The following is a 26,494-nucleotide window of genomic DNA, read 5'->3' as shown; positions in this document are numbered from 1 at the left end:
AGGCAAAAAAGACAGTGTGGACTGGGACTGGGTCCTGATGCAGAACCATATTTTCTGTTTCCTATATGGGAGAAACAAAAATCTAAGGAGAAGAGAGGTTCTGCTGGGGGCAGTGGGCCCTTGTCCCAACCCCCATCCTGGCAAAACTTATCCAGTGAACCAGCCTGCTAGGCCACTGCTCAGCCATGCTGTTCACTGATATCTGGGCCTGGAATCTCTCTGACCCCTCATTCCGGAGGGTTTGGACAATGACCAGTTGAGGAGTGAGGGAAGTTGCTAAATTTAGCCCGATGAACCCTTGTTCAAACATGACCTGGGTGGCTCACTCACGTCACTCTACATACCTAAGGGGAGGGGGGTGCTTCATCCCACGGCTCCTCCTCCACCCTAGCTTCTTCAGGCCAATGGGCAGACATGTCAGGAGCATGTAGCTATGGAGAAGGGGCCGAGTGATAGGAGGGGAGGTAGGGAAAAAAGAAGGCCTAACCGGCTGGGCACAGGACTATCTTGGATGATAATTAACCCTATTAAGCAGCACTTACCTGCCAGGACCTGTTCTAGCCATACATACACACCAGATCTGCATTAACAGAAACCCTGCACAGTAAGCACTCTCAAATCCACTTTGCAGATAAGTAAGCTGAAGTACAGACGGGACTCTAGAATCATACAGCCAAGTGGCAGAACTGGAATATGTGTGCAGAGAGGCTAAATCAAAGCCCCACAGTCTCAAGCACCAAGCCACGGTGGAGAGAGACTACATGCATCTGTTGGGGCCTGCCCACAAGAGCGCATTGTTCCTGCAGGCTCGGGCACAGTGTGACTTTGGCTATGGGCTATCAGGGCTGCAAGGGCAGAGGAGGAAAGGAATGAACTCTTATTGTGTAATACCTGTGTACCAGGCTGCGTGTGAGCTCGCTTCACAGAGCTCTAACCATTCGGAAAGGGGAGGTACTGGCCCCTGCTCACAGGCGGGGCAACGGAGACTGAGTTTAGGGAGGTGCCAGCAAAGCTGCGGGCTTGTCCGACTTGAGCGCTCTTTGCTTTTCTCCACATGTCCTCAGAAGACTGAAGAGTGTGACACCTACCAGGGACACTTCCAAGGCTTTTGTTGTGCAGCCCATGTGTTGTGAAGGTTGTGTGTGGAGATTTGGTGGGGAATGGAGTGTCCAGAGACGCAGCTGAGCCCTTACAGTGGGAAGAGGGCAAGCTGTGGGGTGGGGCAAAAGCCAGGAATCTGTTTTATTTTCACAGATCTGTCTGTCCCTCATTGTGGATGACCCAGCCAGACAGCCCCCGGTGGTTCAGGAACAACCTGTTTCTGACCCTCTGAAAGCAAGGCCTGAGCAGGGCCCTGCTGAAGGCCCAGCTTCCCCAGATGGTGAAGCAGAGTGGGCCACTGGCCGCAGGTGTCAGCAGGACATTCTGGACCCTATAAAAAGACAAACGCCCTTGCTGCCAGAGGCTTAGCCTCCAGCCTGTGGAGGATGACGGGTGGCAACCTGAACCCCAGGAATGTGGCAGAGGCATGGAGAGTCCTCTGATGGCTTAGGGCTGGCTGCTTTGGAACTGAGAAGGAACTTAGTGGGCAGCAGTCTGGAGAGTAACTCACCGTGGCCTCCACAGCAGACAATGTCCCCTATGGTAGTTAGGAAAAACCATCCAGAACTTAGAAGCAAGCAGGGTAACATTACAAGATTCTTGTAACATCAAGGTAGGATATTATTATTTTTATTAATAACTTTTATTTTTTTTGAGACAGTGTTTCTCTGTGTAGCCCTGGCTGTCCTGAACTTGATTTGTAGACAGACCAGGCTGGCCTCGAACTCACAGAGATCTGCCTGCCTCTGCCTCCCTGAGTGCTGGGATTACAGGCATGCATTACCATGTCTGACACTATTGTTGTTTGTTTGTTTGTTTTTTAAACATTTCTTAGTTAGTTAGCTGCTGGAGGAGGATGAGTATGCCATTGTAGAGGCCAGAGGACAACTTGTGGGAATTGGCTCTCTCCTTTCATTGTGTGGGTTCTGGGGATCTTACTCCGGCCATCAGGCTTGGCAGCAGGCATCTTGCCCTCTGAGCCATCTGGCCAGCCGCACAAAGGAATATTTTATAAGTTACTTAACTGTCTGAGGCAGGGTCTCTCAACCTCAACCCTAACTGGCATTGGGGTCAGAATTCTGGCTGTCCTGTGCCAGTACATGCATTCCTGCCCCAACTTCTTGATTCTAGACATTGCAAATGTCCCTTGGTGGGCCGAAATCCTCCTCTTGTCCCTCCTTTGAAAAGCACTGCCTTGAGGGCTGTTCCTGAGTTTCATTCTCACTATTGGGTCCTGTAGAGATGAGTTCTTCCTGGTATAGAAACATGTTGGCACATGTTCTTTCTGCATGTTAATAATAACATGTGTCGACACGTGTTCTTTCTGTCTGAGTTCTGGCTCAGGGCTTGCTTACCTTGTGAAAGGCATGCTTTGACACAGAGTTGCTTTGAGGGCAAAAGAAGAGATCATAGCAAAAGTAATCTGTTTCTAATTGTTAATTAGGGACTCTGATCATGGCTGGTTGTTCTTATGGGTCCCCTAAGGTCAGCCAAGACTAGAGGTGTGGCCCTCCCAAAATTGCCTTTTAGTTCAATTGAAGACAAGCCAGGAGCAGACACCTATCAAAGCCTGGGCTTGAGGCAAGACCAGTGAGTCTGGGGCTGGTCTGGGATGCAGGCTCTGGGCCTTTGTCTTGCTTCCCAGCTGTGGGTGAATGTTTTGCTCTCTTTCCTAGGACAGCTCAGTGTCTGTGTCATCTTTTTACTTCTCTGTCAGTGGCATCCCTTTAGGGTCTCTCTCTCAGTTACCATTGTCCTAGGAGAATGCTGAGCAGGGATGCACCAGCCCACAGCTCCCACCCCTTGCCAAGACACAGTAAGGTTATCTCCTGGGCAAGGCAGTCCTGGAGGCCAGACCAGGTACTTGGAACATCTTTTCTGCAGTGAGCAGCAGTACCATAGTCAGGAGAAACAGGATTACAGCGAAGGGCCAGAGCTCAGACTGATTTTGCTTCTTCCCGTGCCCTCTCTCTTCCAGCGCTGAGTGTTTGCAAAGGCACAGGTCTGCTTGTTGGGCTGGGCGGTGATTTAGCCGCTTTTTGTCTGGAGGTGAGGAAGCAACTGAATAGAATGGAGCCTTCTGCACTCATTGTTGCCTGTGATGATGACAGGGAACTAGGAAGGCTATTCAGACATGTTGGATAGAATGGAGCCCTCCACAAACACTCAGCGTAGCCCATGGTAATAATAGGGACTAGGAAGGCTGGTCGGACATGCTGGATAGAATGGAGCCCTCCACAAACACTCAGCGTAGCCCATGGTAATAATAGGGACTAGGAAGGCTGGTTGGAAACACTGAGGCCTCTGAGAAAGATGAAGGGCTAAAGAGAACAGGGACAGACAGCAGGTTGGATGAAGAGGGATTCCTCCACCCCAAACCCCCTTTATTGGGGACCAAACCTAGGACCTTGTACAAACATATTGTCATTGAAGTACATCCTCCCAACAGAAGAGAGGATTCTTTTTTTTATCTGGCATAATCATTTGGCACAGCTATTGGGGATTATATCCTTGGATTCTAGAACTACCTGACCCGGGGCTGCCTTGCTGGATCACCCCCTAGGAGGAACAGGGGGGACCCTCAACATGAAGTTCTTAATACTGATGTACAAGAAACAAGATACAACCCTCTTTCACACAGAAACCTCTCAGAAGTATACCAGGTTATTACACCACAAACAAGGATGCTGAGGGGATGTGGAGATCATACAATATGTCCGAGAGTACCTCTCCATGAAGGGGCCAGGACTCAAGAGTATCCATTTTAGTCCAGATACTAACCACCATGCTGCACTGCTCCTCCAGTAAAGCTGATTTTAGAGCCACACCCCCATCCACCACCAGGTCACAAGACTGTCCAAGATCCTCATCTTGCTACTCTTTGACCACTGTGTATTGCCAGAACTCCTTGCTCTGTCTGGACCTCAGTTTCCTCTTCTGTTAAGGGAGGACCTGTGGCTTTCCTGATGATATAGAATAGGACAGAATCAGAAGGGTACCCCAGGCCTAAATACAGGTCTGATACTCTCATGGAATGCTAGAGGGAAGGAAAGAGAGAGCAGGAGAGGAGACAGCCCAAGGGAGCCCATCCCTCTGACAAGTGCCAGGGCACTCAGTCATCACCATGAGTCCAACTCTCAGAATTGGCTTGTGCAAAGCGAGGAAACCATTTTTGCCTACCCCACACCCTAGCTGGTCTGGCACATGCCATAGCAGGAGGACCATTGTCACTAAATACTTGGGCCTGCAGAACCAGTTGTCCAGGGTGTAGACACAGGTACCCAGATCCCAAATGGTTGAGTCTGAATTTACCTTACTCCTCAAGCTGTCTTGCTTAGTGACACTACCACTTGTCTGTCCCCTGCTCTGAAACCCCAGTGCCATTCATGCCTTCCCTGCGCTCTGTCTCTACATTCTCAGTTAGTCACCAAGTCCCATCCGGCCCACTTCATAAATCTTTCATCTCCATCTCCAGTGCCTGTTTCAGTTCCTGCAGGGGCGGGTTTGTGTGCCTTTCCTAGCTCCCATTTCATCCCAGTCCATGCCCCATGTGATGCCCTGAAAAGCTTTTTTTTCTTTTTAATTTAAATTTAAGGCTTTTTGAAATGCTACCCTGGTGGGCTGGAAAGATGGCTCAGCAGGTAAAAGCACTGGCTGCTCTTCTAGAGGACCTGGGTTCAATTCCCAGCACCCACCTGGCTGCTCACAACTCTCTACATGTGGAATAAAAAAATAAAGAAAAAATTTTAATCTCTTTGCTCATGTAGCTCCTTCAACCTAACTCTCTCTTTGCTGAACCTTCTCATAGCACTCAGACTCTCACTCCTCACCAAGGACCCGATGTATTGCTGAGAGCAGAAAGAGGAGTGGGGACTCTACTCATAAGAAAATTGGAAGGTTTTTTTTTTTGTTCAAAAAGTAGGAAATCAATACTCAGAGAGGTGCTAAAACAAAACAATTTATCTTTCTTCTGAAATCGCCATGGCATTAACCGCCACTTAACTATTGTGTGGGTGAAGTCAGAGATTTGCAAGCACCAGAATTCTGCTAATCCGTCTTCCACTATCCTCACTACCCAACAGTCACCATCCTGTGACCCAGCTAGAGATAAAGAAGGAGGGCCAGGCACTTCTCCATCACACAAAGCTGCTACTGCCATCCACAGTGAACAGAGACACCTCAGGGCATCTAGGAGATGCTTTGTCCCTAGATGGACCTTAGACTCTCAGCTATGCAGAGCAGCCCACTATGTGGGCTATGCCCTGGCCAACCCAAGGCTGGGGACATCCCCAACCATGCCCATCTCTGAGACATCAAAGGATTTATACTCTAATCAGGCCTTTCCACTCCCACTCCCAGGGAGCCCGGGACCCCAAGGAGGGAGGTAAGAACCTGTGCTTAGAGTCAGAAGGTGGCAGAATTTGAGAATGTGGGGGAACTCCAAGCTCCCAGAGTATGGGTCACTGTCCGAGTGGACTCTACCTACAAAGCATAAATTCCAAGGTGAAATTAAAACTTCAATGTCATGACTGAGAGCATCCATTCTAAGAGGTGGTGCTCTGAACAGACATCACCACAAAGCTTGCCCTACCCACATCCTTCAGGCCTTGGATTAAATATTCTATCTTTTAGGGAGCCTCTCTGATCCCAGACCAGTTTAGACCTCACATGTGCCTTATTTCATTTTTAAGTACATGTATAACTGGTTAAATTGTAATTATTTGTATAATTGGTTTAATTAATTGAGCTCTGTGAAGATGGGAACTGTCCTCTTGATTCACAATGACATCTCTGGAGTATTTCCAGGCACTGAATGTATATTTGTAAAATGAACGAGAAAATTAATTCAGAGTTTATCCCAGAGTCTCCCTTTTTAAAAGCGAAGTGTTGTTGTAGACACCTGGAAGGTTGCCAGATTTCTGTAGGCTCTCAAGCAGCCATAAAGTATAGGGGAGAGAGAAATCTTGAATCTGTTCTCTTCCTGTTCTGCCACAGCTCATTGTCCTCTTCTGGGTGTTGGAGAGATGAATGTGTGCCTGACAAGCAGTGCTGAGGAGGTCTCCAGATGCTACAGATGCTACTGCTGCGGGGGAGCCTCAGGATGCTGAGGAGGCCTGTTGGGGGTTGGTCTGGTGCTTGTATTTTGATGCTAATTACTGGCCCTCAAGGTCTGGTTACTGTCCTATCCTGGTTGTGTAAACCTGCCTAGACATTATTCCTGGTTCGTTGATTAAAAGGCTTAAAACCTGGACAGGGCAGAACAGGGTAGGTATGGCTAAGGTTCTCAGGTTTTGGAGAATCACAGGAAACAGATGGACAGACAGACATGAAGAAAGGAGGAAGGACAAAGCCACAATGAGTTAGTGTGGAAAAGGAACCATGTGAGTTAGCAGAAAGGACTCCAAGGATGGCGTGGATGGAGAAAAGACCAAGATGAAAAACATAAGCAAGTATTCACAAGATTATGGATGGAAGGTAGTCCAGACAGGAATGGTTAAGGCAGAAGGCATTGGGAGGGGGCTGGGAGGTGGATGGTGAGGTTATTGAGATAGCATAGGTAGAAGTATCTGCCCAGCTCAAGGTAAATAAGGCAATTATAAAATCTAACAGGTGTCTGTGTCTTATTAATTGTGATAGCAGGTTAAGTAATACCGCCATGATAATCATAGGGCTAAAAACAATAGCAGCATTATTTAGCCAACACTGTTTTTATCAGCACCAACAGGGGCCTTAGGATTCTTTCTTAAAGATCTCAGGATGCTGAGGAGGTCTCAGGCAGAAGTTGCCTTTGACCCTGGGTATGGCCTATTGTCTTCTGACTTCTCAACAGAGGGTCAGATTAGAGCTCTTCCCAGGAGGTTAGTGTCCCCTGGAGTGATGGCTTTCCAGGTGATGCTGGCCAGCTTGTCTTCTTCTAGGGCACTTACTTATGGTACGTCTCTGTGCTCTAGACTTGACTGAAGCTCTGCAGCTCCAGCCCACAGACTAAAGAGAAACAGCATAGGACTATTCCGGAAACCATTTTGTTTAGAAGATGAAAGATCATATAATCACTAAGGTGTGATTTAATGTCCTTAAAAGAAGGCAGCTTCTTGCAAAATATCAACTTCGTGTGTGTGTGTGTTTCACACACATGCATGTGTGCCCCTGTGGGTGTTCATGTGTGTGCAAGTACGTGTGCACATATGTGTAAATGTGTGTGGAGGCCAGAGGACAACCTATGATACCATTCCCCAGGCGCTGTCTACCTTGTTTTTTAAGATGGAGCTTCTTACTAGGAACTAGGGTTCACTGACTCAGCTGGGATGACTGGCCAGTGAGCCCCAGTGACCAGTTTGTCCCCACCTTCCCAGTGGTTCATAAGCACACTCTACCAAAAGCATCCAGTGCATATGAAGCCAAACTAGGAAGCCATGAAGAATGGGGTGGGCAAGGACTGTCCCTAAATCTGCGGACACGGATAATTGGGCTCCTTTTATAGAAGGCCCCAGTTGCACACAGCAGCCTCCCGGGCAGCAGAAATTGCACTGGCCCTGCCCTCATGCAGCCCTGCTCTCTTTCCATTCCAGGAACTCAGTTATTTTCATTCCCAGCAAGCACACATTTAGCAAGCTTCTGCCCAATTCAGAATAGATTACCATGGAAACCAGCCCAAGAAGAGGCAGAGATACACACTTTTTCTTTCTGGCCCTGGATGCATGCAGATGGGCCTCCTCTCTCCAAGCCCTGTGGTCTCAGTACAGGGGAAAGCCCTGGAGAATGGAAATCCATTGTCCTGTCCTGTTGTGTGTGAGTGTGGTACTAGAGTAAAAGCCTAGGCCTTCTGGATGCTAAGCAGGTATCCCTCCATTGAGTGTCAGCTCTTTGGTTCCCAATGGACTTCTCTGGAAGTCCTCATTCTGTTTACCACCCTGTGAATACGACCAGCAGAAGGACAATATCCAGGACCTGAAGAGATGGCTCAGTAGTTAAGAGTGAGTACTGCTCTCGAAAGAGACCAGAGTTCAGTTCCTAGCACCCATCTTGGGCAGCTCATAACTGCCTTTAACTCCAGCTCTGGGGGAATCCAAAGTCATCTTCTAGCCTCTGAGGATACTGTAAATACTCATACATAGACACAAATGTATACAAATATTAAAAAAAATATTTTTAAAATATAAGAGCAAGTCTCAATGTTAGTAAGACCAGGATATAAGGCCCTATTACAAGCTTATATGGGTGCTACTCCGCATAATAAACCTAGACTGCAGTCCTCAGGGGTTTCAGGTGGGCTTTTGTTTCAATTATCTATCTATTTATTTATTTATTTATTTATTTATCTATCTATTTGTATATTCTTTCATTTGTTTATCTGCTTACTTACTTTCAGATTCAATAATTCAATGATGAAACCTCCTCAGTGCAGAATTGGCTGTGCTGCTGGGGAAGAGGTAGGGGAGAGCAACACTGTAGGCCTGCAATGCCCTTCCTGCAGCTTCCTGTATCATCTGAGATAGTAAGCCAGCTCAGTGCAAGCAACGTTCTGGATTCTATCCAGAGGGGAGGTTGGTCCTCAGCGTCCCTGGTTCACCCTGCTGTGGTCAGCTCCACATCTGCCCACTGGTACTACTCCTGGGAGCTCTTGGGAAAGCTCCATGCATGAGTCTGAGCCTGTTGGATGCTTAGTATAAGGAATGCTGACTGATGGTTATCATGGCACTGGGTTGAACAGGTTTAATCTGGTAAGGTGCAGGGCCACTTAGCACCTTGGCATCGGCCATGACACCAGCATCTCCCACCAAAACAGAGTCCAAGGGCGACACCCAGTCTGGGGCTGAGGGATGCAAGAGGAAGGATGGAAGGGCTTTCTTACCAGGCCAAGGTTCAGAGTGTTGTTGTCATCTTCAGGCATGGGCAGGTACACTGCCAGGGCCACACAGTTGGCAAAAATGGTGAGCAAGATGATGGTCTCAAAGGGTCTGGTGGCGCCAGGTTAAGGAGAGCCCTCAAGTTATCTGTGGGATTTGTGGGGATTGAGAGCAAGAAACTGCTAACGGCCAGTCTGGACAATCAGTATAATGCTAAGAGATAGTCAGGCCACACGATTTGTGGGGCTTGCACCCTAGAATGGCCAGGGAGGCTGGGGGTTGACCAAGATCAGGCTGAATAGGACTGGGAAAGTGGGAAATGGAGAGGAAAGCCAGATTGCAGAGTGATGGGCACACACTCATGCACACCCCCTCCCAGATACACCTCCTCTCCAGCAGCAGCCCCCAGAGGGTGCTCTGGGACCCACCCTTCCTGGTCACTTAGAAAGCAAATGTGAGGGGAGGGGAAAGCAAGACAGAGTCCTTGGGGGATCGTTTGGGGTTGGGAGCAGAAGCCATGCTGTGTGGATAGATATGGATAAAAACTCCATTCATTCTCTTCCCAGAAACTTCCACGTTTGAAGAGAGACAGGGGATGGGGGTGTCATGGAATAGCTCCGAGGGAGGAGTGAGCTCAGGAGAGTAGAGAGTGGAGAAAAGGGACATTCTTTCAGGGGAGCCAGACAAGGAGGGAGGGGCCTGACGGTGATGTGGCCTGGCATGTGGGGGATCAGGACTGACCCAGACCCACTGTCTTTACATGGCTCCTTATCTCCCCCACCCTTCCGGTCATCCCCCGTTCTCCTTTTTTCCAAGGAACAGCTGATGGATTCCCACTCTTTCAGAGCATGTCAAAAATATTTCAAATATTCCTGACTGTCTCAGAACCCACTCAACACAGACCTCCTCTTTGCAGCCCCTCCTTCCCCCCAAATAACATAGATATTTTCATCATTCTTCTTCCAGAAATCATGCAAACCCAGAGAGAGATCGAGGCCCCTGTCCCCAGAGCACTACTTTGGAGCTAAAACATCCGCTCCCCAGCATCCTGGAGCCAGTAAGGGCAGGGCTTCCCTCAAATCCATTTCTCCAGCTCCATCTGTAACAGAGACTTGAGCCAGCAGAGGTTGTCCCTGGGCTGTGGAAGATTTCCTCAGGAGTGCTATATCTTTCATCTTTTTCAAAACCTTGAGTGGTACCCCATGATGACAGAGACTCAGACACACTTAGAAACAGCCCCCATGAGCACAAGCCTTCCTAAGATGATCAATAGCTGTCTCTGGCTGTGGCCTATGAGATGGCTGGTCTTCTCAGGCTCCAGGAAGCTCCGCTTTCCATTGTGGTGAAGGACTCCCTGCCTCCTTTTGCTGGTCTTAGGTAATAGGTTGCCCCCGCCCCCAGAGCCTGGCCACCCAGATGCTAATAATCTGAGCTCTGTGACCACACCATAGCACTACCACCTGCCTCCTACACCCTCTCCTCCCCATCTTGTTCAGACGGTGAAAAGGATACTTCCACTCCACAATGCTGATGCAGGCCTTCCTTAGAGGGTTCTGGAGAGTCAAGCAGAACAAGGCCCGGGGTGGCCTCGGCAGAATCTCAGGAACAGGTTTCTTGGGCTGTTTCTTCCTCAGGCCCTCATCCTGAGGTGAGGACGGCTCCATGGCTTCCCCAACACCCTTCCTTTCCCTTGCTCCCCCAGCCCGCTGCCCTCTCCTCCCTGTGTCCCCAATGCCCCCACGTTGGGGACTGGGCCTGACTGAGCCTGTACTGCTGAGGCAATCAGACAGGGCGGGTGTGGGGGTGGGAGGATTACTCTCTCTACTCCCAGCGAGTAAAATTAGCCCCTGCTGCCCAGCCCAAGCTCCTGAGGCCAGGCAGCTGTCATTCCTTCCAGTCCAGCCAGTGACATCCCAATCTGCCCCCAAGGAGGGCAAAGGCTGGGTGCAAAGGGGCGAGACTTGAGCCAGTAGAGGGTATCCCTTATTACACCCAGGCCTGAGATGGGGCAGGGGCGGTGGGAGACAGGAAGGCTTCGGAGCTGGGGCAATGGGGTTCAGGGAGAGGAGCCTGTGGTGTGGAGGCACAGAATTCAGACAGGTCCCTCATGCTGAGATAAAGTTTCCCCCCAGCACAGCTCTATGACTTTGTCCAGAGAATGTGCTGGGCGGTAGCCTAGCCTGGCGGATCTCCATCCACTCCAGACTCAGCATCTGTCAGGATCCGACCAGGCCCCTCTCGCTCTTACCACCACGTGTCTTCTCCTGTCAGGCATGGGGCCCCTCTCCCACTTGAGTGAAAGGCTCCCAGGCAACCCAACCTTGAGTGTGCACGGCTCTCCCCTGCCCCCTGGCCGTCATAGCCCTCTCTGTACAAGCTCTGTCCGATTTCTGTCTGGAACCCTGAGCCCTCCTGCACACAGTCTCTGCATACACTCAGCTCTCTGGAAGTGTTACTTGGCTGCATGAGCTAGTAAACACCCATATACCCTTGCAGCAAGTATCCTGGGCTGTGGAATCAAATGAAGAAGAGGAACACGGTGGAGGGTGGGCATAGACACTAATTCAGGAATCACAAATTTCATAGTCCTTTTATTTAACCCCTGATGCAAACACAATGTCAATGGAAGCTTACAAGAAGCGTACAAGTCTTGTGGTTGTGGGAGGCATGAAGTCCTTAACATGGGAAAAAACAGGGAAACTATGCTGAAGGGTGGGAGAGGGAAGCTACAGGCTCTCTCTCTCTCTCTCTCTCTCTCTCTCTCTCTCTCTCTTTCTCTCTTAAGTCTGTCAGCTCCAGCAGCTGCCTGCCCTCCCTTCCCTAGTCCCTCCCTCTGAATTCCTGCTCTCTAGGGGCAATCAAACTCCTCGCTAGTATTTGAGGCCATCTTGTGGAAGGTTCAAGCATGGCGCATAATAGTCAAAGTACCGCCGGCTTCCAGGGGACCTGTTGCTGTCATGGACATCAGAGCCGCGCTGAGGCCGGTCTAGGAATTGTCCAGGGCTCCACTGCACTAACCACCTCCTGAGATCCCTATCTGTCCCTTTCTTCCCTAGGCCCGAACATCTGGCTCAAGTCGGTGGAGGTGGGATCACAGATCTCGAACATCACTGTCCTGCCCCCGCACAGATGACCCAGAAGACCCCCTGCTGTTCCCTAGAGGGACAAGTCAGGCCTCTGGCCAGATCAAAGGCTGGATTCCTCGGATTCCAAGAAAGGCGAGGAGGAAAAAGAGGAGGACACACTGGACTTGGCCACCAGGGACGGGAGCTGCGGCGCGTCGCCGTGACCTGCGTGGGCGGGCGGCGGGGGGGTGGCGGCGGGTGACGCTCCGTCGGGGGCGGCGCTCAGCAGCTCCTGCAGGTACTTGATGTAGCGGATGGCAGCGCGCAGCGTCTCCACCTTGCTGAGGCGCTTCTCGGCCAAGGCACCGGGGAGGTGGCCACGGAGGCGCGCGTAGCCCTCGTTCACGCACTTGACGCGCTGCCGCTCGCGTTCGTTGCGCTTCTGGATGAAGGCGGGCTCGAACGGGTAGTCGTAGACCCCGAAGGCTCCCGGGAAGGGCACGTAGGGGAACACCCCAGCATAGGCGTCGTAGTAAGACGGCTCTGCGTGGCCCGGGTACAGCAAGAAGGGAACGTTGCCCAGGGGTTCGGTGGCTGCCAGCGGCGTCTGTCCCGCTGCCACGACACCCAGCTGCATGCCGCTGGGGGCACCGCGGTCCACCAGGGCTCGGCAGAAGTTGCTATTCATTGTGCCCTGTGGAGCTGGACCCCGAGTGAGGCCCCTGCTCGGGCTCTGTCTGGTCCGACGACGCGAACGTCACATCGCTAGCAGCTCTGAGGCGCCGCTAGCTGCTGAGGCTTCATTTTGCCCTTTTGGGTTGGCTTGGACTTCCTAATGTGAGTCATAGCCCCGGACAAGTGCAGCACCTTGCAGAGGCTCAGCGCCTACCTGCCGCGATCTTGCTTGTGGTGCCATGGGCTGAGTAAGCTGAGGACTGTCGCCCTCCTCCCTGGCTCTCCCTGCCTCTTCCTGCAGCCCAGCTCCGGCACTGCTCCTGCCTCTAGCTGAGGGCCTCCATGATGGGATCCCCTAGTGGATACTTGTTCCTCACTCCTTGCGGGATTCCCAAGCTGCGGGGAAGTGTGGGAAGCAGCGGTCACTCAGCTCAGCAGAAGAGGCCCCAAAACTTCGCTAAAACAAGAGCGAACATGTCAGAAAGAAAAGGCCTTTGAGGGACTCCTATCTCTAGAAACGATCAGGAGGGAAGAGAGTGCGAACTTGGAGAGCTATTGGTCTGAGCTCAAATCTTGTGTTCACCCTTCAATAGTCAGATGACATCCTTGAGTCAGATTTCTGTATTTGGAGAGACGGAAAACATCCTTCACAGCTCCTAAGATAAAAGAAGCAAAAAGAGTAAAAGCATATCCTGGAGCACCCAGGACCTGGCCTGGCTGATAACAGTGGCCATCTACGTCATTTCCTTTGAAAATGCAGATCATCTCATTGCTGGAACCTTCTACACCTAAAACCAGCGAGAGAAAAGCCTACTGAGGGGCTGGAGACATAGCTCCTGGAACTCACCCTGTATCTGCCCAAGCCAAGCCCATTCCCTAGCATGTAATAGATGCTTCATAGATCCTGGCTGAACAGCCAAGAAAGAGGATTAGGCCAAAAACTGGGTTTGTCAGGGTGGGGCATAATTACACGTAGCTTCCCCAGGTTTCAAAAAGCTGTTATTTTGGAAACAATTGGTCTGTGTTGAGCTTAAATGCCACCAGGTTTCACCAGCTGTGCTTATCAGGTTCAAGGTGTATGTTCTGCCTCTCTGGCCCTGCTCCCTGCCTCGTGTGTGTCCACCGTGTTCCTAGGCATCCTTGTAGTACTCATAGCTCTCCTTCTCCCCTTTGAGGATGATGCCCAGAGTCTACTGAATGGGGGAGTAAGCGGCCTGCGCTGAGAGCGATGAGACCTCACCAGGCCTCGGCAGTGGTGGAGACCTCTCTGTGTGGCAGAAAAGTGCCAATCCTCTCCCTGCTGAGAAGCTGGTGGCAATCTCGGATTACTGGGTGTCTTCTGTGCCCTTCTGCTTTTGTCTTTTTGGCAGGCCCTGAGTCTGTCCCCTTAGCCTTCTCCTCCATGCTGACAGAGAACAAGGAATCAGCAAGGATCCAAAGCCTCGCAGAGACTCACTCTTGCTCACAAGTGGAAGCTGATGTTTAAGAGGCCAAGGCTTCATCTAAGCCTTAAGAGGCTAAGTCTTTATCTCCCTGCTCTTAGCAGAACCCTAGAGCTTCCCACTGATTGTAGAAGAACACTCTGGAAGATTTTTTTTTCTCTCTAATGAATCTTGGCTCTGTTAGGGTAATCTCCTGATTTTTTTTTTCTGTTGTTGTTCATTCCTCACTCACACCTTGGCTAATATTCCAATTGTGGGGTCCTGAACACCTCTCTCACCTTGTTAATCCTTTTGCTACCCATGCGAGAGTTCAAATATGGTTCTGGCCCACACTGGAGAGCTTTCCAGATCCCAGCCGAGGCTGTCAAGACTGAGATTCTGTGAATTTACTCAGGACATGAGCTTCAATGGTCAGGGCTGGGCTTTTTCATCTAAAGATAAAGTCCCTCACACAGTTCTGGGAGCACATTCAGGGTACTTGCTAGTATTGTTCCATGTCTTTAAAAACAGGATCTAGAAAAAAAAAAAAAACAGGATCTAGACTTGATTGCCTATATTTGGTCTGATAGAGGGCAGAAGTTAATTTGTGTTAACGGCAGTTTTAAGAACACAGCTTAACTTCTCATGTTGATTCAATATTCCGAGAACTGTTTTTAAAAATAAATAGTCCACGAATTAGCATTTGTTCTTCATAAAACTATTCAGAAAGGTGAATCAAATAAGAAGCCCACTCCAGTCAGCAGACTTGCCATGAGAGGATAGTAATTTTAGCTGTGTAAGACACTGTTCTAAACGCTATTCTTAAGTATTCTCACACCGTTCTTGTGAGGTAGCTAATATTACCCAGTTTTGCAGGTGAGGAAACAGAAAATGCATGAAAGTGAAATCACTTGTCCAAGGCTCTGTGGTTAGGATTCATGAACTAGTAAATGCTAACCAATCATGCTCAGCTTCCTGCTCTTCTGTGTTAGTTCTCTTGGTGACTTGGCACCTAATCAGGGAATCAGAAAGGTTCACACTGACTTAACAAAGGATCTTATTAAGTGAGAGCTCCTGCTGGAGGGATGCCCCCTGCAGATTAAAGTTATGGTGCTAGTTTTTAACTTATGCTGAGAGAGGTCACTTGGGTCACCCGTGGGAAGACTAGGGGTCTTGCTAGGGGTGGGGCATGGAATTCTTGGAGCTAAACATCATGAACTCACTTCTGAGAATATGATGAGAACCCTTTTTTCCCCGAATTTAAGCAAAAACAAAAACAAAATAAACAGGAGCAGTGGCCTTCTTCCCAACTTCTAAGGCCCAGAGTATCTGCCCCTGGTCTCCCTGGTAGAAATGGCTTCCAGCCTCACCACAGTGTGGTAATGGAGAGAAATGCAAGTAGATGGTGAATACAATTCAGGCCCCAATCCTATGAAGTTCTAAAATCCCTCTCATGGCTCTTCTTGATGACTGAAGAAGGTCTTAGGGTCAGCCAGCAAAGCTTCATAGACTTCTGTCAATGCTACTATTTTTTCTTTGAGTTTGTTACACCTCATACAAACTTTATTTGCACAAATATGTGCAATTATTACTTTTTATTTGATTTGAATAAAAATAAAGAGCGCACGGAGTAAGGCACCTCACTGGATAAAGGGGCGGCTCTAAAATAGTGCTTCGTAGCCTCCCTGCACATGCCATCCCCAGCGGCCTTGCTTTTCTCACTGTCTTCACTGGGGCTAGAGTTGGGGTCTGAGGCAGAATAACCCTTTCCACAGGCAATTGTGGCCCCACTTTATAGGAAGGGCTTCTACCTTCTCAGTCCCAGGACTGGGGAGCACAGCCTCAGAGAGCCTGCTCTCCAGGAGGCCTATGGGAAAGGCAGCCTGAGGCAGGAAGCCCTGGCACTGGGTGTCAGCTGGCACTGACAGCTCCTGTCTCTGTCCAAGCAGCCTTAGCTCTGATTTCTACAAGCCTCAGTCTTCTCGACGGCCAAATGAGAGTAATGCCGTTTAGCTCTGTGGTCACTGTAGATGAGGGTCATGTCCATGGAGCACATGGAATCCCTAAGAACGGAGTTCTGGTCACTAAGGCACATGACCCAGGGTAGAGCTACCAAGATCTGCAGGGCCCCTGGTGGTGGCTGTGAAGAAGCTCTAGGTGGCAGTGCCCTCTACCTATATTGCAGCTGGCAAGCACCCTGATGCTGTGCCTAACAGCTCTCAGAATCGCATCTGTCCTGACAACCACATAAAAAAGGAAAATTCTGTACGTTAAGTCCCAATTTTCCCCTCAAATGTCTGAACGAGAAAGGTAACGGAAGTCACCTGATTCTACGCCAAATGCATGCACAGATGTGATCTGTCTGTCAACCCACTCCCACAAATGTCCCCTGAGCTCTTCGTAGGAGCTCTTTGTGGCCTGAGTGCAGCTGAGAACGACCTAGATTGCTGTCCTGAGCCTCAGAGGAGGGCGGGACCTTACAGCAGTAGCCATGCCTACTACGCATCCTGCATTCATCCACGTACCTGGCACTGTTCTAAGTGTGCCGGGGAACTACTCCAAGCCTTTAGTGTTGGTAGTGATTATATTCCTAGTCTCAGAGGAGGAGTCTGAGGTAGAGGGCAGCTGAGTCCCTTGCACAAGGTCACATGGTTGTTATAGTCAGGTTGATTCATATTGGGGCAGCTAGGCTCCTGTGTAAGCCCCACTCACTCTGCATGACAGAGAAAACCAACCCCACCCAAGAGAAACCAAGGAGGGAATAAACTGCCCCACTCGGTGGAGCTGGAAGTGTCCTGTGCCCGCATCCCAGCTTTGCCCCTAGTTTCTGGCACATGTGGGCAGTTTTGTGTGTCTGATGCAACCGGGAACTAAGGATCCGGCCAGTAAGCTGGCTAAACTATTTTGTGAACTGGAGTCCAGACTGGTATCAAAGAAAGACTGGCGTTAACTTTTGTGATTGTCATCCATCACAGCAACTACCCATCCAGCATCATCCTCTCTTTGGTTTGGGACCATTTTTTTCCAATGTCTTTTCAAGCCCGCAATGAGCTTTGGGAAACATTTGCTCTTAGTTTATCATCAGGGGACCTGATAGACTCACCCACAGAAGCAATGGCCTGCTGGCCCAGGAGTCAGCAACATCTTAGAATTTGGAGCATGCCCAGACCAGACAATAATAGTTAACCCTGGAAGGCCAGGATCTTCCATGCCAGTCTCTATTCTAAACAATAAATATTCATGTATGTGCTTGCATTCATGTGTGTGTGCATGGTCTGTGTGTGTGTGTATGAAGTCCATTAATTCTCACTACTGGACAGGTAGGAAAGACAGAGGAAGTGACTTTCCCAAGGTCACTCTGATGACTAAATCTTAGCTGGGAATCAAGTATGTGCTCTGGGACAAGCCAGTCATTAGCCAGTCCAGCAAGGAATCTTTATGAGTCCAGGAGAGTGAGCAAGTCTGAGATTCAGAAGAGCTAAAGTCCATTTCATCCACAATGCTCACCCAGCCAAGCCTGGCCACTGCTTCCCACTTTACACCAAACACAGAGGAAGAGGCTATGGCTTAGGAGCCAGGACATCTGGATTCTTGTTTCCAAGCTAACTCTTATTCTAAGACAAAACTGCCCTTTCTACTCTCCAAGGTGGAATCCCCTCTGAGGAGTCCAACAAGTCCAGTGGGGTGGGAATCAGACCACTGGATAATGGGGGTGGGGCTGATAAACTTTGACCAGGAGTCTGGTGTCTGGCTTGAAGGGATACCTACTGCTGTCCCAAGGCTGTGTTGCTGAGACTCCTTTCCTAAGCACCGCCCCGCCCCCCCTAAGGTGTTCAGAAAGATTTTGGGCTCCATCACACTGATCTCAAAGACAGGTTACACGGAATGGAAACCTTCCTGTGGACAGTGAAGGATGGTAGGGGCAAGGCAGGAAGTTCTGATGAAGAAATCCATTGTGAAATTCTAGGAGCATCCCCCTGTGTAGAACAGTCAGCGTGCACGCTGGAGCCATGGCTGGGATGGGGGGTGTCGCTGAGGCAGACGTTGCCTGGGGGAGTTGGCCATCATCACCATGGCTGCCTGCTTCCTTGAAGGTCCTGCTCTAGACTCCAGGGCTCAGCTCACGTCACTCATTGCCAACCCAGGGGACAATGGAGAAAGGAATCCTCGAGTCCATTTCCACAAAGGATTCCCTTGCAGGATTTCGTCACCGAAATCCTTTGGGGAGCACGGAGAAAAGGTTTGAGATTCTCCTGGGAAGACATCAGACTCAGAACTTAGAGGTGGGGAGTGACTCGACACTCCGGGGCTAAATGGTCTGTAGCATCTGAAAGGAGGGAGCAGACAGAGCAGATGGAGCCCTTGGGTCACTCCCTGCTGGCATTCGTTCTGGTGTTCATGTCAGATGTCTCCAGTGAACTCCATGGGAGGAAGATGAGGTTAGTCGAATCAGGACCTGAGATCAGATTAAGCTGCTATCCTGGTTTCCCAGCTGCCACCACTGTGTCCCCTTGATGGCAGCTGAGGTCATCACCACCTCATTCACCCGGCTGCCCTGGATTCTCTGATCTCAGGATTCTCAGGCCTCCTTTGCCTTCACATTTCTTCCTACCTCGGTTCCAGAACTGGAATTCTGGACTCGCTAGACGCGGCCTGAACCCTAGTGTGGGCGTTTCCCAGTTGGGGGCATAAAGAGCTTGGTATCTTCTGTGCTGTTCCTGGTTGGAGCTAGCACCAGACCCGCTAGGGTTAAGGTCCTGAAGGCTGTCTGGCTGTGTGCTCAGGGAACAGCAGCTGCTGTTTCCTGATGGGGGCAGTAGCTGGTGTCCAGGCTCTAGATGCCCAGATTCATCTTCCTAAAACACTGCTTTGGTCATGGTGCCCTAAGAGAGACAACTGATGCCTCCTGTGGTCCTGATTCCCTTGCTTGGCACATAGGCTTCTCAGCAGGCTGCTACCATCCTCCTCCCAGTCCCCACCAGCCCTTAGCTCCACCATAGTGCTGTTCTGCTCGCTTCCTCCCTCTATCAGCCTCAAGCCCTCTCCTCCAAGCCTGTGTTAGTGGGATGTTCCTTTCCAGGGACATCAGCAACTCCTCTCTCTACCCACCCACCCTCCCATCCCTCCTTCTCCTCCTGCTGGGACCTGTTTGAGTACCTCTTTGTCCATAGGGGCTTCTTCGCCCTCTCCTGTTTCTATTCTTTTTCTTTTCCCGAAGCCTTTGTCTCTCGGTCTCTCCTTGGTCATAGTGTGTGTGGGACGCTGGTGGGTCTCTTGCACGGTCATTGACCTTGCTGCACACATTTTTGCATATTGCTCTCTCTAGAGAAAGCAGAATGCTGCCCTGTGCACTGATTCATCCTGTAAGGCCCATCACTGTTCCTGACAGGCTGGGGGCACCCAGAAATTAGCCTAAGATAGACGGGAATGTGCTCCTTCCTTAGAACAGGCTACTGAGCTGAATGTGGCTATGGCAAGCACAGTCTTGACAGCTGCATCTATACCTAACGTCTGCAGTTGAGCAGATATGCAGAGGTCCAGCGCCCTGAAAAGACAAAACCCACTGTGCAATCCCTGCTCCAGATAAAGGCCCAGTGTCAGTGGGAGGAAACCTATATCGTTAATGGGCACAGCACTGGCTCATAACACAGAGAAGGGTGACTGCTTATTGGACACCTACCTGATGCTAGATATTTATTTAATCCCCTCGAGTTCCCTTCTGAGTAGCTCTTTACCCCCTTTCACAGACTGCAAAGCTGAGGGCCTGAGAGCTGAGCTGTGCTTCAGGAAGGCTGTAGGTCTAGTGAACCTCAGTGTCAAAAGCTGCAAAATATTTCCCTAACATTCATCCCTAGGCTGACTGCTAAACAGGCGTTTCATTTTCCCGGCAGCGCTGAGAGACAGCCACTACTGACCCCGTTAACAGGTGCAAGCGGAGATTCGAAGAAGCAAGTGGGCCAAGGTTGCTGCATAGCTGCTGTGTGAAGAAGCTGGATTTGAGCTATCACAAATCTGCTCAAAAAGCCTTGTTCCTCACTGCTGCCCCCACTTCCTTCTGGGGGCCCCGGTCTCAAGTTCAGACCCAGGTCAAGGCTCTCTCCTTTATTGAATCCCTTCAAATTTTAGCTTCTGTTCAAGAAAGGCATCTCCCAGCTGATCTCTCTACAAAAAACCCATGGTGATCTCTAGGCACCACCAGGCATTAAGCCAACCGCAGGGGGCTCTGTAGGGGGCAGGTCCATGGACCTGGCTGGTGGCACTGTCCCTGGCAGCACAGCTAATCCTCCCCCCCTACCCCGCAAGAGGTGGGTGCTGCAACCCCACCAGCAGGTGGCCTGGCTCTATTTCTTCTCCTTTGGGTAGGCGAGTGTGAGGGGGTGACTAAGCCCTAAGTAAACAGCGACCTCCCTCCTCCAACTCTATTTCAGGTTGAAGCACATCCCTCCGTCCCCATCACACAGTAATCAGCTACTTGCCTGGGGTTTCAGCTTCGCTCCTGTTTGAACTGGTGTTCCTGGCCAGGGGCTCCTGGGACTCGGGTGACTGCAGGCCCTCCAAGCTGCCTGTGTGCCTCTCTGCTTCTCCCTCCGCCTCTGGCCCAGCTGCACTGCCACAGCACTGGGAACCAGGTACACTTCACCTGATTAAGCGTTAGTGTGTGTGACACACCCAGAAAGGGAGGGAAGAGAGGAGGGGGCTCCTGAGGAGGGGATAGGCCACTCCTGGTCTGCTGTGATTGGCTGCCCTGAACCTGGGTGAGAGACTGGGCTGGAGTCTAGAGAGAGCCTTGCAGTCCTCCAAGCACTGCCCTTCTATGGGGTAAGGGGAGATTGCATGTGTGGCCCAGAAGTAAGGTCTTAGAAAGGACACCGAAAGTGCGCAGAGGGAACACATGGGGGCTTGGGGAGGGGTGTCCTCTGCTTAATGGGGATCATTCTAGAGTTGGTTTCATGGTACTGGATAGGGTTGGGGCTGTCTGATGATTGCCAGATCCTACTAGGCTGAATGGAGGGGTTTAGAACCGCAGTGGCCCTCCAGGACAGTTCCAAGGCTAGTGGTGGCAGTGTTGGGGGGTGGCAGGGGGTGGAGGTGGCTGACTTCACATAGCTGCAGCTGCCAAGGACTGCAGAATGCAGAGGGAGCGGCATGTGTGTAGAACTACCCAAAGCCAGAGCAGCAGAGCCCATGAAGGTTAACTAGACTACTGTCTTCAGGACTCCTTGAGGAAAGTGGGCCGGAGAGAGGGGAGGCGTTTGCCTGTGGAACTGCATGTAGCCCAAATCTGGCTAAGGAGAACAGCCAAACCAGAGAGAAGGCATCGGCTAGAATCTGGGAGACCCATATTCCAGCAGTAGGCAGCTGCCTCACCGTCACCCCATGCTGCTTCTCCACAGATGGGAGCCTAGGTAGGGGCTGTAGAGCCAGCAAGGACCCTTCCCATCCATAGTGGGAATTCCTACTTCCCACCACATACACATATGCTGAGAATAACAGACAGCACACCTCCTGAAGGCTTACAACATCCTGGGTCTGCTGCAAGTATATGCTAGTGTGCTGATGTGTGCGTGTGCACACATCACTCTACCCAGGGAAACAGCACTACCAGAGAGGAAGGCAGCTCAACCTGACTGAGACCAGAGAGGAAGGCAGCTCGACCCAACTGAGACAGCATGCTAGGAAGAGTCTGCACCGGGAGTTGGATGCTGGCTCTGTGTCTATGGCTCAGCTACCACCATTGTGCCCAATGGGGCAGGAGAAGGTCCAGGGTCCAATGTAGGTTCATTCAGGCCTGCCCTGAGCTGCTGTTGTATCACACCAGAAGCCCAGCATTGGGAAGCCCTCTGCTGGTCCCTCTCATCCCATATTTCCTTAACGAGGAGACAGAAACCTAGAGAGAGCAAGTCACTGACTGGTGTCAGCTCTGAAGGGACCAGATGTCAGCAGTTCCAAACTTGTTAGTACAGGCTACTTCCACCATGTCTGCTTTTCATTCCCAGCATCCTTTGTGTCATGAACCTAATACCAAACAGGACATAGCTCACGCCCATGCTCCTTTCTACCTGCTCTCAGTATCAATATCTTCAGGGCCATCAAGTGTGTGTGTGTGTGTGTGTGTGTGTGTGTGTGTACTAATTATTTCTTTGGAATACTCAATAAAATGTGTAAGCAAGTGAGGGAAAAAATGCATTATTCCAAGCAAGCCTCAAATCACCTTGCTTGTGTAAACTGACCTTTTGAGAAACCACAGGCAAGTTTAGTAGGCTCTGTAGTCATCTAGAAAAGAGGGGGTCAGTGAGGAGGATGGCCTGGGTCACATAGTGAGGAGCAGCAGATCTGGTACTAGGACCAGAGCCTCGGCCCTCTGTGTCCATGCATGCAGTTATCAGAGGCTCTGAGCATCCTTGGGCTTGCCTGCCCCCAGATTCTATGTCTGAAGAGAACAGCCCCAGGAAACTGAATCAAGCCTCACTGAGTGGTCTAGCTGGCTGAACGTTGGTTGGTCAAGATAGCCTGATGGCTGGGAGTCTCTGGTAACAGTGACAGGAAGCCATGGGCTGAACAGTCATTGTGGTAATGTAAACAAAAGCTGCCCACACTCAATGTGTGCTCCTATGGAAGAGTCAGGCTCGGATTTGCATCAAAAACCTCATCCTTATAGCCAGGGTGGAGGTAGGTGCTTTTTGCCACAGTGAAGAAAGTGAGGCAGGTAGAGTATTTTTAAAAGGTATTTGCTCTTTTTTCAGGGACAAAAAGTCCTGAAATAATATGTTTTAAGAAATATTTAAGAATATATTAAAATTTTACTATTAATCATCTATAATGTCAGATAATAATTGTGGGGATTCATATGATACAATGTGATGCTTTTTTATTGTTTAAGAATTTCATGTGTATTCCCATAGATCAGTGTATGTAGAGCTTTTAAAGTTCCACTTAGGTATGTACATTTGTATGTATATATATATGTGTGTGTGTGTGTGTGTGTGTGTGTGTGTGTGTGTGTGAGCGTGTGAGCGCGTGCGCGCGTGCCATGGAACATGTGTGTCCATGGACATTGTGGAAGTCATTTCTCTCCTTTCACCATGTGGGACTTTTGGACTGAACTCAGGCAGTCAGGCCTGGCAGCAAGTACTGAGCCATCTTGCTGGTCCAACCTGTAGAGTTTTAAACTCGGCTCAGAGCTACTTGATTGGTGAGTGGCAGAGAGAGACTTGTACGCAACTGTTGGCCTGTATTTATGCGTTAACATCCCCATTGCTTCCAAGTGAAGGAATGATCTCATGCGGAGACTTCTGCCTGGCCCGTCTGATGGCATCCTTTGACAAACACAAATCCTAGGTTGGACCCTGGCTGTGGCACTACCACAGACTTGGGGACTGGCTGCGAGGGATAGGGCTAAGCTCAGTTGGGGCCCGCTGCCTACTGACTCCGGAGCTCTGGAGGGCTTGCACCTTGAGAAGCAGAGGCAGTTGTGGGGCTTGCTTGGGCAGCACGCTCAGGCTTGGGGGGTCTCTCTGATATCCCGTTGGTTTCTCCTTCCAGCTCAGCTTGCTTTCCAGCCCTATGCATGAGTACTAATGGGTTGGGAGCGATGGGAAGCTTGAGTTAGCTCTTGCCCAGGACTCCTGGCAAGAATAAAAGCCCCAGAGGGCAGCTCAGAGAGTAGCTTGACGTAAGACCTGACACCTCTTGCAAGTGTCTCTCTGTAGGGTCTCCCAAGGGCCCCCTCTGCCAAGAGCCTGCATAGACCCAGCTCAGTAGTGCATGCTACTGAGGAACAGGCAGACATAAAGAACCCACATACCTTACGACCCCCACCACTCTGGACATTCTGAAACAGGAAAATAACATGATTGGATTGTGAGCGAGCTCTCTGGTGTTTCCTAACAAGAATGGTCAGTGAATGAGAAATGATGAGCTCGGACGAGATCAGGGAGAGAGGGCAGGGAGCAGAGAGACAGCCACTGGGAGTATTGGGTGGCAAAGTTGATTTGGGTTGTTTGGAGTTTCTCACGAATTGAAAACCCCCAGGTTATTGGTTTGAATGACTTGGTAAACCACTGATTAAGAATGTGAGGGAGACTGTTTAGGGGAAAGGTATATTCAATCTTAAGTGTGCTGCTTTCGAACAGGTACTAGAGAAGACTGCTCCATCTGACAGGCAGAAAAACAAGTCAGGAGCCTGGGGACAGACAGATACCAGGGAACCCCAAGAGAAGGAACTTCCGAGCACAGGCCTTCTGACTTATGTAGATGGAGCCCAAGTAGGGTGAGGACAGAAGCCTGGGAAAGAGCAATCCTCAGGGAGATGTGAAGTGTGGTGAGAAAGGAGGCCAAGGGACTGTCGCTGAAGCCAGGCAGAGAACGCTGTGAAGGAGAGAGGCGATGAAAGGAATCAAGTGAGGCAGACAGGAGCACAAAGGTTATGATAGGGACATGCTCTGCAACCGGCAACTGCAGGACCACCCGAGTCCGCTGGAAACTGTTTCCGGAGAAGGTGGAGTGTGAGGTCAGCCTACAGAAGGCACAGAGTGGGTGACTGGAAAGGGACGGCAGCAGGCAGTTACAGGGAGGAGACCCCACTACGGCCATGACTGGACCCTATGAAAGTCGGTACTCTAATGAAAGGGGAAGGATAGAGGGTGAGGATGAGGAGAGAGTGAGGGCCCCAGGAACCACTGTAGGCTGGTTTTGAGCTGACCATAGCTAAACTGGTCAAGAGGAGTAGGAATGAAAGATAGGGGGATTTTCAGATCACAGCTAACGACTTAGTTTTCTTGGAATAATTCGTATGCAAGGTTTTCTAGAGTATGGCAAAGGGAAAATACAGACTAGTGGTCTCAAGACAGGATGGGTGCCTCTGCAGAGAACACCATGGACCTGAAATGGTCCCACTTAAGAGATTACAGCAGCACTGACTAGCTCAGGAAGGGATCAGAGCAACTGGGCTGGGCTATGTTGGTTTTGCTGGTATATGAGGAAGGATGCCAGGAAACAGGAGTGTAAGGATGATGATGGCCTTGGACAAGTGAGGAAGGCAGAGATAGGTCACAGGAAGCTTGAATTAGCTCTTGCCCATGCCTCCTGGCAAGAATAAAAGCCCCAGAGGGCAGCTCAGAGGGTAGCTTGACATAAGACCTGTGTCAGCAACTGGCTTCCACCTCCATTCCCTTCCTTTTCACCTCCATTCTCTATCCATCGCTAGCCAGTTTAAGGCTCCGGTTTCCAAGGAGGAACCATCCAGCTGTTCTTCCAGGTCGGACCAAAGCACTGTACAACAGCATGCTGGTGGGATTGATGAAATTTCCAGATAGGATATTACAGTTGTGCTCATTTCCCATCATATGAGATACAACGGAGAATGCTACTTCCGGTCTTTCATTCTTGGCTACATGGTCTCTCCTCTGGAGGCAGGAGGTATTGCCATGCAGCCTGGAATCCATGTCTGAAAATCAGGTTGGTTTTGTTTTTAAATGAGATTCTAACACAATTAGGTGTTTGGTTACGTTGAAACACTATGTGATAGACGCCCATTTCTAATCTTAAGAATTTTCCTATACTGGACTTCCTTATGTCGAGGCAGATTTCTAATTAACATCAGGTGTTTGCTTTACACCAAATCCTTAAAGCTATCAGAGTCTGGGCAGATCTCTGTAGTTACCCAGGACTCACAGGTACTCAAGGTCTCTTTCAGGTAGAGCGGTTGCAAAGGGAAGGTCTAGCAATTCCAGACTCTGGGTTACAGATGAGTGATTGGTAAATAAATGCACCCATCTGCTTCTTTTATGAAACAAGCACACCAGAATCACAAGATTCCCAATCAGAGATGAGCCTTAGGAGGGGCTGAGAAAATGCCAGGCTAACTGGGCAGCAGAGCACTGTAATCAAGCCTAGTCCCACCCCGACCTGCACTCAAGATCATGTACCTCCTGTTAACCTCACCTGGAACTTCACACCAGTTAAGAATGCTTGCTTAGGATCCATGATCAGCTTTCTTACTGATCCACATCCCCATCTCTGCACCTTCTAGAAGCTCTGTCTGCATGTCCCCCTTCCCATCTCCCTGATCCTGCAATGAACTTCAGCAGTCCTTGCAAACTGAAACCCCCAATTCGAGTCATTGTCTTGTCTTCTACCACTCACCAAGAACCACAGGTTTCACGACATCTTCCATGCATGCTCACAGGGACAACCCTCCGATCCAACAGATGGCTCCTGACAGGCGACACCTCCCACTGGGCACATTCAGGGCTGAGCTGACCCAGCGCTGGGCTCTGCTGAGTAGCCACCCCAGAAGCCACTGAGTTCTTTCTAGGGCACACTTTTCTCGACTAACCTCTTAATCCTTCCCCTATCTGGGTTTTACTTGGCAACATTTTGCAAG

At 50.2% G+C, this 26,494-nt stretch overlaps 3 protein-coding genes across 5 annotated transcripts in view; 1 reads left to right on the top strand and 2 right to left on the bottom strand.

Annotated features, from left to right (window-relative positions):
• Cacna1s (calcium voltage-gated channel subunit alpha1 S) overlaps window positions 1-10,718 on the bottom strand; it is a 66,066-nt gene extending 55,348 nt beyond the window's left edge. The window contains 2 exon segments of the mRNA XM_021636658.2: window positions 8,954-9,059; window positions 10,461-10,718. Coding sequence (XP_021492333.2) covers window positions 8,954-9,059; window positions 10,461-10,612 — 258 coding nt within the window. The 5' untranslated portion in view covers window positions 10,613-10,718.
• A 47-nt stretch (window positions 10,719-10,765) lies between these two features.
• On the bottom strand, window positions 10,766-14,642 carry Ascl5 (achaete-scute family bHLH transcription factor 5). The gene is made up of 2 exons (XM_060364366.1): window positions 14,409-14,642; window positions 10,766-13,344 (listed from the first exon to the last, which is right to left on the bottom strand). Exon 2 carries the CDS (start codon window positions 12,699-12,701, stop codon window positions 12,135-12,137), a length of 567 nt encoding a protein of 188 aa, XP_060220349.1. The 5' UTR covers window positions 12,702-13,344; window positions 14,409-14,642; the 3' UTR covers window positions 10,766-12,134.
• Window positions 14,643-20,549: 5,907 nt separating this feature from the next.
• The window catches only part of Igfn1 (immunoglobulin like and fibronectin type III domain containing 1), an 83,022-nt gene continuing 77,077 nt past the window's right edge, over window positions 20,550-26,494 (top strand). For 2 of the 3 annotated variants that reach the window (XM_060364364.1, XM_060364363.1), the window contains exon 1: window positions 20,550-20,738. The gene's annotated coding sequence lies outside the window, so the exon portion shown is untranslated. The remainder of the gene's footprint in view (window positions 20,739-26,494) is intronic. The other variant, XM_060364365.1, reaches the window with a different exon arrangement.

This window comes from Meriones unguiculatus, chromosome 11 (assembly GCF_030254825.1).
Source record: "Meriones unguiculatus strain TT.TT164.6M chromosome 11, Bangor_MerUng_6.1, whole genome shotgun sequence".
Classification (NCBI taxonomy): domain Eukaryota; kingdom Metazoa; phylum Chordata; class Mammalia; order Rodentia; family Muridae; genus Meriones; species Meriones unguiculatus.
This window is presented reverse-complemented; position numbering and strand designations above follow the sequence as displayed.

Coding starts and splice junctions, on each gene's coding strand:
- Ascl5 (XM_060364366.1), bottom strand. CDS start 12,701: ATGAATAGCAACTTCTGCCGAGCCCTGGTGGACCGCGGTGCCCCCAGC.